This window comes from Phoenix dactylifera, chromosome 1 (genome assembly GCF_051530095.1).
Source record: "Phoenix dactylifera cultivar Ajwa chromosome 1, Ajwa_hap1_PhDact_Kaust_v1.1, whole genome shotgun sequence".
Taxonomy (NCBI): Eukaryota; Viridiplantae; Streptophyta; class Magnoliopsida; order Arecales; family Arecaceae; genus Phoenix; species Phoenix dactylifera.
In genome coordinates, this window is record NC_143190.1 from 67849131 (window position 1) to 67860597 (window position 11467).

At 41.1% G+C, this 11467-nt stretch overlaps 1 protein-coding gene across 1 annotated transcript; it reads right to left on the reverse strand.

Annotated features, from left to right (window-relative positions):
• Positions 1 to 6464: 6464 nt before the first annotated feature.
• Positions 6465 to 10456, reverse strand: LOC103723719 (uncharacterized). The gene is made up of 2 exons (XM_008814733.6): positions 10319 to 10456; positions 6465 to 10224 (listed from the first exon to the last, which is right to left on the reverse strand). Exon 2 carries the CDS (start codon positions 10171 to 10173, stop codon positions 6871 to 6873), a length of 3303 nt encoding a protein of 1100 aa, XP_008812955.3. The 5' UTR covers positions 10174 to 10224; positions 10319 to 10456; the 3' UTR covers positions 6465 to 6870.
• Between the last annotated feature and the right edge of the window lie 1011 nt (positions 10457 to 11467).

Here is an 11467-nt window from a genome sequence, read left to right on the forward strand (position 1 = left end):
TGCAGATCTGCCACAGTTTTCCTTATTGATATTGTAAAAGAGAGAGATAGAGAGAAGCCTTTGCGCCTAAATATACGCAGAAGTCCTTGCACCTAAATATAATCAATTCTGTTGCCAAAGGCCATACAGTTGCTGAAAGGTCAGTCCAAAGAATTTTAACTCCACAGAAGACTAGAGGAAGCAACCATATGTGAAGTGAACCCAGTTAGGACTGGATCTGTTGAAGAATTATCCAGATGTAACTAGCAAATAATCAATAAATATTCGATTTTTTTTCCCGCAAAAACATAGCACATCAAACTATTTCCAAGATGAATGTCAGACTTTGTGTATCATCATCCTGCTCCTTCAAGCCTGTTACTATCATACATGGGTTTGGTTATAGAGCAGAACTTCAAGCCAAGAAGGCTCCATGCAGAGCTTTGCCTCGAGCAGAGCCTGGCCTTGAGGTCTTATGACCAGCTGTCAACCTGATGGCAACCCTCTTAACATACTTGTCTGCTGATCTATGGTGCTATGCAGCTTTTGATTTGGAGCCTGGCTTTTGCTGATCTATTTGCTACATGCCAAAATTTGCCTTGGTCAACAATTTGTTTTTGCAGTCTCTGAGGCAAATTTAGTCAGGAGAGGTGCTTGCAATGAGACCTATATGGTAAGTTGACTGGTGGGAAAACCTACTTTACACTTTAAGCTTATGCACCCAACAACCTTCCGAATCACTCTTAGACTCCTGAGGCAAATTTAGGCAGGAGAGGTGTTTGCAATGAGACCTATATGGTAAGTTGACTGGTAGGAAAACCTACTTTATACTGTAAGCTTATACAACCAACAACCTTCCAAATCACTCACTTTCAAAGAGTCCTGGAGAACAAATAGGATGATAATAGTTGATATAAAGAGCTCTGTTCACCCAAAAAGCATTAAGTCAAAGGGTCAGATGATGCAATCCCATAGAAAAATGTGTAGAATCCAACTAGTTCAATGTCTTGCCATGGTTTCCAGGTTTACCCACAAGTAACACTATGCCACATCTGAAAATCAGTACTCTTTAACAACCTGCTACAGGTCATTGTTCAATCAATGACCAAAGCAACATACTGAAGTCCAATGTTTACACATCTGCAAATACATACAGAACCTAGGACACTAGACCACAACCCTGGAGAGAAGCTACATATCACCAATCAAAGTAACACTCAAATTCCACTCCATAAGGCCTAGATTTTGAAAAGGAGCATCCCCCTACCAAATATCCCTAGAGACCAAAAAGCTCATTCAAACTCAAATTGGCAATATAAGCAATAGAAGTCTACTAATATAGCAACCTTTTCCTTCATCTCCACTAAAAAATCAATCAAAATAGGAATTCTAAAAATCTTAGCACCCCATACTTCCAAAGCCTTCAAAAGCATATAAATCACATAACCCTTACCATCTAGATTTAAATCTTCAAGAGGGAGATGTTAACGGAGAAAACGGACACCTGTAGTTTTGAATTCTATCTTCCCTCAATAGATATCATATATACTTCTAACAGAGTGTTCTGTCAACTGTCAATCACTTGGCCCAAAACGTGTTTCCTAGGTCTACAAACAGAAAGTGCCAAGCCAAGCAACCCTTTTCTATCATTGTCTCATCAAGGTCTGCCAGACCGGTATCGAGACTCACACTAGCAGGCAACCGGTTCGGTACAGTACGAGTCTGTACTATATTATGTCGGAGCAAACCAAAACAAGCAGAGGGAAGGGGAGAGGGAGAAGCAGTGAGAGGAAGAGAGCAAGAGAGGGAGGGAGAAGGAGAGAGGAAGGAGAGGGAGGGGAGAAAGGAGGGGAGAGAGGCTGAGGTGTCTGAACTAACCGGAGAGAGAGACCAAGGCTAAAGCATCCAACGACATAGAGGGCTTCGTGAGGGCTCAAAGCTGCTTCAAGCCGTCCGGATCTGGTGAGAGAAAGAGGCCAAGGCTTCGTGATGGGGACAAGGACAGAGACAAAGGCTTACCTTGGGCGTCACGAGGCAGAGACAGTGAAGAGGATAGACAAGAGGGACCTCGAAGGCTCTCAAAGCTATGGTTCATTAGTGGTGGAGAGGGGGGGGGGGGGAGGGGAGTTTGGTCTCACCCTTGCAACCTATCCATGTACCGACTGAATCCACCATCTCAAGCCCAAGCTTATCCCAAAAAGAAGTAACAATGACAATCCTCTGCACTGATTTTATCTCAAAAGAATGAAATACAAAAACAATAAATCCTTGTTATTCCAACTAATAGTATAAGCATCACAAAATCCTTGATAGCTACGTTAAAAAAAAAAAAAACAACACAGACACTTCAAAGAGCAGTTTAAAAAGAGTATGCACTTAGTTACAAATCCTCAATCCACCATATTACCATCTTTAATCTTGGAAGGGGAAAAAGCAACAAAGGGAGAAGCATCAAGGATAAAATAGATGTCTAGTGCATGAGAATCTCATCATGCAGGGTTTGGAGAGAGTCAGATGTATGCAGCTTTACCCCTACATGCAAAGAAATTATTTCCGTATTTCAAACCCACGACACTTAGGTCATAATTGAGCAACCTTACCATTAAGCTGAGGCTCGCTCTAAAAGAAGCATCAAGGATCTTTCCTCAAAAGGATGTGTAACTTCCATGCATACTACATAGCCCCTTCTTATCCTTTAACTTTTCCGATGCGTAATGTTATTATCAAGTAATTCAATAGAGAAACTCATCAAGACCAAGCAATGGCAAAAATTGATTCAATTTTTTCTGCAAGCTGAGATTCATGGTTAAAATGTCAAAATTTCCATTTGATGTACATGGTTGATTTTATCCATCCTAGGGAATGGAAATGGACCTAATCTAGACCAAAGCCTATCTTGGCAGGCTATTTTCAAGATAGGCCCAGTCTCTAAATTTTCAAACTTCAGGTTATATCAGGACCGATAAATTACGGCCCGAATGAAATTCCAGTTGGCTTGAGCAATCCCTAGCTTGACCCAAGCTTGGCAAGGAACCCAAATGGTATTAAATGGTATATATTTATATAAATGTAATGAAATATAGTGCAGCCATCCATTTTATTTTGATGGACGATCTATATTTGCTTCCAGTCTCTCCAAGGCTTTGTTAGAATACCCTAGATTTGGCCAAGCCCTCCCTCATTGATGGCCACCCATCACCTTCTGTACAGAACATCCTCCACATGCCACCCAACCATCACCTATCCTCGACCATTGGCTTCGCTCTACCCTCGGCCCCTTGGTTCTGCTTTCAGTCCTTCCTCTCCACGCTCAACTCCTTAGCTCTGTCCTTAGCAGCTAAGCCCTTTCTCTCCACCTCAACCCTTGGTTCTACCCAAAGCCCTTCACCTCCATCCTTGGTCCAGCCCTTGACTTTGTCCTTGACCCTACCCTTGGCTCAGCCCTTGGTTTGGTCCTTGGCAAGGACACTCCCCCCAACTACACATTGATAGATGATACCTTAGCACATTGTAAGAGGGATGGATAAGATTGCTTGCACCATTGGTGGAAGCTACCATTCCCTTGCATGAAGTTGAAGCACCTTATTGAAAATGCACATTTGGCCAAAACCTCTTGATCAAAGATGTGCCTTCATCTTCCGCACCTGAGCTGCCTCATGCAGTTGGACAATGGTGGGCTTAGACGGGTATTGGTTCATGCTTGATCTAAGGCCCAAGCTAGGCTTGGGTTTGGTGCTTAGAAAAGTTTGGAGCTTAGGCCTAGCTTGAAGCTTGAACTAAAACATTTGGATGGAGCTCGATCAACACTTGGGCTCAGTGTTTATAAAAGTTTCGAGCTTATTTGAACCAAGCTTAGGGATAGGGTGGCCAAACTTGAGCCCCAACCATTTCCAGCTCCATCTACTTTATTTCTAACTAATGCAAGGTTCTCTTTTTTAAGCAATAAATCTTTTCCATGACTCCCATTATGTTTTTCTTGGTCTTTCTCTAATCTTATTTGAACCTTAGCATAGTTCAATTCCATCTCTTTAGACAAGCTTCCTCCACGTCATTCTTGCATGAAAATATGTCATCCAAATTGTTTTCATTAACTTGTCCTATTTTGGTGCAAAACCTAAGTATCATGTAGTTTACTCAACTTGTCCTTTCATACTGAGGTAAAGATGGGAACTGAACCAATGGAGGGACTTCCCCGGACAGGTCAATAGCACGCAGCTTTGTGCTAACCTGAGTAACGGGAGGCATAGGAAAGCACAAGGGACAAAAGCTAATGTAGGATTAGAAGGGCCAAAGATGGAGCTTTGTAGAGAGGGGAGTGACTTAGGTGCTTAAAGAGGCTTAAATCACAAGAATTTCAGAAATATCCAAAGATAACTTTATAAAGATCAGATCAAGTGAGTTTAATTTTTCCCAGCAAGTGGACTTAAAGCAAATAAACACATTCTAGTAATAAATAAGCAAAGACATCCGTAAACTTTATATTAGCTGAACAATTACTTGGCTTTCTCATAATTAAATCTACCGTGCCCAAAGTTGGATTGGAAGAAAGGCAAAAAGAACAGGATAAGCAACTTCAGGAATATAATAAAGAAGGCAGTCGGTAAATGCACTCATCAACACCCTGATATGAAGGTAAGCTAGGAAAGAAAAGAACTGGTAAAGTGAGTTTAATTTTTCCCAGCAAGTGGACTTAAAGCAAATAAAACACATTGTAGTAATAAATTAAGCAAAGACATCCGTAAAGTTTATATTAGCTGAACGATTACTTGGCTTTCTCATAATTAAATCTACCATGCCCAAAATTGGATTGGAAGAAAGGCAAAAAGAACAGGATAAGCAACTTCAAGAATATAATAAAGAAGGCACTCAGTAAATGCACTCATCAGCACCCTGATATGAAGGTAAGCTAGGAAAGAAAAGAACTGGTAAAGTGCCTTGGTATACAGGAAAATAGTTATGAAAGTAATACCCATCCCTTCATGCAGATTGGATAATCCACATTAAAGCATAATTGCAAATTCCTAGTAAAGTGCAGCAAGCCAAGACTAATATGCATAAAATATCAAAAATAAGACTAACAAAAAAATAGTGGTTCTAGCATTGGAGGGTTTTATCAATTAATGAGGCTGCCCCATGCAATGCATCACAAATCTAGTAGTATGGACAAACATCAACGCTTATAATTTAAATGACCACATCATAAATTCCATAAGTTATGGGAATAAAAGAAAGAAAACACACTCATGTTATAAAGCCTATTAGCAACAACATTCCCCAATTAGCTTCCCATAATGGCAAATGAAGAATTTAGTCTATATGAGAGACTCTATAAGCAGCATTGTCAAAGGCACTCCAGACACCCACCTAGGGGCTCCGGCAAGGCACAACAACCTTGAAGCACCTAACAGTCCCTAAGTGAGGTGGGTTTAGAAAGGAGACACCTAGGTGAGAACTTGGGTAAAAGCAAGAGGCATCTGCACAACTGGTTCTCCAGTTCCAGTACTATTGTTCATATCCCCTTTATGCCCTTCTTTTAGGAGTCGCATTAACTTTGCTTTGAGGGGCGCTTTGGTCTAGCCAATATAAATGAAGGGCTAATGGAGGACGCTGATTCAAAGGAGAGAGATGAGGAGAATGGTGATTATAAATCTGGCAGAGATGGAAGTGATGAGAGTTCATGTGATGAGTATTGTGATAATGCTCAAAAGCTTGAAGAAACTCTAGTATGTCTTTTATCTTGCCATGTTTTTCTTAGAATGTTTTAAAGTGGTATTTTGATGCCATAACTTTGTAGCTACTTTAGAATTAAGTTGTTTTAACTTTTTTCTGTTTGTTGTTTTAAAAACACATTATGCAATGTGTTATTTTGATCTTATGTTTTGAAGTTGTAGAACGTGATATTTCATGTTCTCAATGATTACAATTTGGGATGTTGAAACTCGAGTGATTAATTTTATGATGTTTGTTGTTTGTAGATACAGTATTTACCTACAATGCATTTATTGAATTTTTTTGTAAATAAGTGCCTTGCTTTCTATAGGCAGGCAACTTTTTGATGCATAGAACCTCAGATCATATGAGCTCCTATTGCCTAAAGGGTGACTATTGCTTTTGACAACCTAGCCTAAAAGTAGGTTAAGCAGATGCAATAACAAAGACTGCTGATGGAAGGCCTAGGTATGCAAACACACTAGCATATAAAATAGGTTACAAACATTAAGAGACAAAATAAAAAAGGAGCAGCATGCCAAGTTGTAAAATCTCTAGAGTTTGATTCTCACTTCCCATCTTCATCCAATAAAATGCATAGAGTCTCTACCCCCTCCCACTCTTAGGAAAAAGGGTAAAATGTTAAAAATCACACTAATGTAAAACCTAGAAGACTCATCAATAACAAATAGGAAGTATAGACAATGGTTATTTCATGCAGATGAATACCATGAAGGAGCAAATGAAATTGCATACCCCAGAGAAATCCAGTCAAATGAGGATAAAAAAGCAATAGATCCACAGAGGTGCATTGATGCCAAGAAGACAACACATTTGTCATTTACCATCAGCATTTTTTTTTAATCTCAGTACAACAAATAGAAAGAACGACTGACTAACAATACAGAAAGCATGACTAGACATCAGTCTCAGCAATGCGGTACCTTCTGTAGGCATCTTGGAGGCCGAGATCTGAAACAACTGCAAAATTATCAGATCAACAACAAAACCAGTTCCAGCATATTCATTGCTGCAGATGGATAATGTAATCACAAATTTCAGTTGGCCCCCAAGGTCCAGTAACCATCACAGAATGATTATATCCATTTGTGATGCATAAGAGAATGTAGAAAACTTGATTCTGCCATGAAATAAGTTGAATATCAAACAAAAAAGTCAATCTTAATAGAGCCTGCCACTGCACTCAGCTGAGCCACAATAACAATCTTTCCGCTTTATGTTGCCCTCTGAATCACGAACCTGATCTAGCATATAATTATAGTGATATGTTAGCTCTTGTAATGGAGGAATATTATCAGCAGCAAAGAACATTATGTGTGGCATTCTCTTGTCATCATGGTCATAAAGAACATTTTGTGCATAAAGGTTGGGTGAACAGCTGTGATTAATAAATCTTCCCACATTTCCATATTTAGCTGCATCAATGGTGAAACCTACATCCTCAACTGTCTCACAATTTGAACTAGACTGCAAGCCTGGTATAAGGCTAGGGAGGCCTTCCCACAGAGACTGATCATCATAGTTATGACCTATATCAAACAGGTACTCATCATTGTTCCTCCGTTCAGCTTCTGTATCCTGAAGCAGCTCTCCTACATACTCACATATAAAGCTTCCTGATGGTATGGAGTTTATAGATCTCACCCCCCAACCCCTTGATCTCGTTTTGAAAATCTCTAGTTGTATATTGATGCCGTGCTGGCTGACCCTGTTATGGCATGATGGAGGGCACCTGCAGGAGGGACCGCACTCAAAAACAAGGGGCTTTGCTTGCACGATAGCACCATTGAAGTTAAAAGGAATTTCACCTCCATTTTTAACTGCACAAGCACACTTATTAGAATCCGAGCAGCCACCTGTGCAGTCGCAACCCTTTGGAGGAGTCTTGACATACCATGAAGGGTATATGGTCTTGGTTATATACTTAAAAGGTGGTGGCTGCTCATCATCATCAATTGTATTGATTGCGCAAATAGGTATCTTTTCCTTTCCCTCAGATATATCGCGTAAGCGTAAGCCTTCCCGTACTTTGGACTTCATTGACCTTTTGACTTCTTGCAGGCCAACTACTGGCTGATTTGGCATCCTTCTTAATTGAAACTTGAAAACTAAAAAGCCATTAGGCCCTCTCTCCTGCCAATATCTCTCCACAAAATACAATCCATCATATGTAAAGGTTGAGATTATCTTTGCCCTTGCATCATAGGAATCGCTTCCCTTTGACTCTTTATAACCATAAATGACCCTCACAGGAGTCCTCGAGTCTATACTGTTTTTTAATGCCAAATTGCCGCGTTCAAGTTTCTGATCTCCTGCTTGTTTGTCTCCTCCTCCAGGGTTTCCTCCTGCACCAGAATATATCAGGACATCTGCATCTGAACTGTCCGTGTCATCAGGATAACCTCCAGAAGCCACAATACTTGTCGCCACAGGTTTACCATTTAACTTCACGGAATCAATACCACCTTGAAATGGACGGTGGATGCCAACAATTGACAGCTCCACCCTATAGTGGAATTCATCCCCAACTTCAACTCCGGGAACATTTCCTAAGATTGACTCACCAGTGTTCACCCATTCTTTGTTCTCCTTGAGAATACCAGAAGCCATCAGGTCGACCCGTTTAACCTTGCCTATCTGCTTTGACTTGGATTCCTCATTCTGCAAGAGCTTCCTGCAGACCAGTTGAAACAAACGCAGAGCTTTCTTAACTTTATGCCGAGCAGTAATGTCTTCACTACCAGTATTGTTGTTATTCCAATTAGAAGGAATTACAGGAGTAATGGTGACACTGAATTCATTAGGTATTCTATATATAGTTAGGGCCTTTTCATTTTCCTCGCTTCGAGGCACTAAATCTTCCTTCTCCTTTGGTCCTTTCAAAGCCAATTTCTTGCTCAACATTTTTTCTTCTTTCTTCACTTTTCCTCTTGGTGTGACAGAAAGGGATGCATGAGACTTTCTGCCATGCCTCCATGGACAGTTCTGAGCTGCCAACAGACATTGCACGATTAACCTATCCCCACGAGCTTCCAATGTCTCATATTCTTGACTTTGAGCACTTGTACCACAGTCTTCATTCACTTGTTTGTCTGGGAACTTTCTCTTAATATTCTTATTATCCTTCTGAAGCTTCGCAGACAACTTGTCAACTGCTTTCCCCACTGATTTCCTGTCTTCTCCAAACTGCGACCTTTCAACCAGACTAGATGGCTTTCTCTTTTGCGCTCCTGCAATCTGAAGGTTCTCATTGACTAGTTTCATGTTGCAGCCTTCTGACTTTCTCTCATATGCTGCTTCAGATAAATTTTTTTTCTCGCGATGTTCTGTCAAGATATCCTCTTTCATGCAACTCTTCAAAGCAGTTTTAGCTTGAAACTTGTCACTGGTTTCTTTAAATGTCTCCTGGTTTAGCTTATAATCATGGCCTCTTCGCTCATTATCAACTTTTTTAGTAGGTATAGCCTTATCTAAGCCTTTGACAGCCAATGAGGAATTCACCACAGGCATCTTCATCCCATCCATGCTCTTTCCCTTAGATAAAGCAGAAGCAGGCTTATCATGGGCTTCACTGCTAGTTTCTTGATTGCTTTGTTGAATCTTCTTGGTATCATTCCTTTTCACCATGCCATCAACAGCCTCATCAGTATATGCATCCATGTTTGGAACTTCGACTGCTAATGGCTGCTTCACCACATGCTGCTTCTCCCTGTCCAAGATATTGCCCTTAGCAGGTGCAGCTTGACCATCATCGATAATTTCTTGATCATCCTCTTGGATCTTCTCCGAATCGTTTCTTTTCACCAAGCTATCAACGACTTCATCAGCAGACACAACCTTTGCTGGATCTTCCATCATCAGCTGCTGATTCACCAAACATTTCCTCTTTTCATCCACACTCTTGTTTTTGCAAGGATCTGTGGGCACAATGTCTAAGGCCTCTTCTTTGCTCATCAGAGGAGCATTTCCACCACAACCAACAGGAAAATCCCGCACTGCAGAGATCATTCTCCTTTTTGGAGGAGGATATGTCCTTGAATGAACAATTCCAACTGGTTCAGGAAAAATTTTTGCTCCCATCTCTTCCTTCTTGGTTTCATCTCCAAGATATTCCAAACCTTTCAATGAATTCACATCTTTAGGTTCCAAAATTTCCGCCATGCTGGTCAATTCTGCCGCCTCTTGCTTCAAAATCATCAATGATCCGACTTTATCCCCCCGCTCCAAAGGAGCCGCCTCCTCCTCCCCAACCGCCGGCAACTCGACGGCGTCATCAGGCCGAGGCCTCTTATTGGAATTTGATACCCCAATGCGGTCCAATTCAACAGAAGCCTCCAACTCCGTGATGGGTTTCGGATTCGCCACAGTAGCAAGGGGGCCGCATCCTTTGGGCCATTGCCGGATGGCGGACACCTTCCGCTGCTTATATTTGACGGGAACGGCGGGGGCCGCAACCTCCAACATGTCGCCGCCCGTCCTTTCTTCAATTCTTGGCCAAGAAGTTAGCCAAGAACCCTAAATCAAGAGAATAATCAAAGAAGAACATTGAAATCCTATCGGGAAGAAAAACCCTAATTCAATTGGAACGGAGAGGGAGGGAGAGGCTGACCTATTGATTGGGGAAAATGGAGAGCTTCGGAGGCCGAGGAAATTGCCGGCGGCGAGGTATAGGCGATCGGCGCCGGGACGGAAGGGGAGGCGAGAGAGAAAGAGAGGTGGGGTAAATGGAAATCGATGGCCGGATTAGGGTTTTGTTGTGGGGTACATCGGATTTTTATATGGGCTGGAAACCGACAAGCGGAATCTGCGCACTGTCCTGAATAAAGGGGTAATGACTTCAGCAAGATTTGACACTTGGATCTAAATCCAACGGCCGGTAACAAACAAATTAAAAGGAAATTATTTAAATTAATATTTACATATAAAATGCAGTAAAAATCACAAGAAAATTTTTGGCCAACATGGGTATTCCTAAACCGATACCGCTACCGCTACCATGCTTCTTAAATCTTAATAGCGACTTAAACCCGATGGTTTAAACCAAAAAAAATCATAGTACGTGTTGAAAACAAGTATACAAAACATTAGCCTTCGCGCTATCACCAAGCATGCATATGGAGCGAGCAAATATGGGGGAGCATTAGAGGTGCGGATTTCTTTTGAAATGCAGAAGATTACCGAGAATTGGGTTCTTGATAATTTTTGGTATAATTTTAGGTCCCCCTCTTTCTCTATTATCATTAAAAGCCATATATATTCGATAAATATTATTAAAATTACCTTCATTTTTTGACTCTTTTATTCATCTTCTTCTGTATCAGCCTAACACACTCGTTATTGACGCTGCTCATCTTAATACTTATCCCATGTTAGGCAGGCAACAAAACTAAATAGCCAAGATGTCATGGAGCAATTTAATTATGGAGACTTTATGAAACTAGCAATCCTGAAGGCACATCCTTTATTTCCATTCTGCATAAACCTCTATCCCCTTTCCTCTCTTTTTCTCTATCTCTAATAATAAAAGTATTTGATTATTTGGCCAAGATGTCATGGTTCATTTGACCGACCTAGATTATTTGGCCCAAGCAAAAAAGAAAAAAAGAAAGAAAGAAATCGACACATGCCGTGGATTTGCCTGGAGAGAAGGACTCCCGATGGGAGTCTTCTTTCTCTCCGAAATCACAAGACGGAATCTAACTCTAGGTTGGATTTTGGTCGCCCTACGCCTACTTAAAAGCCTTCCCGACTCCTCTCT

Coding starts and splice junctions, on each gene's coding strand:
- LOC103723719 (XM_008814733.6), bottom strand. CDS start 10,173: ATGTTGGAGGTTGCGGCCCCCGCCGTTCCCGTCAAATATAAGCAGCGG.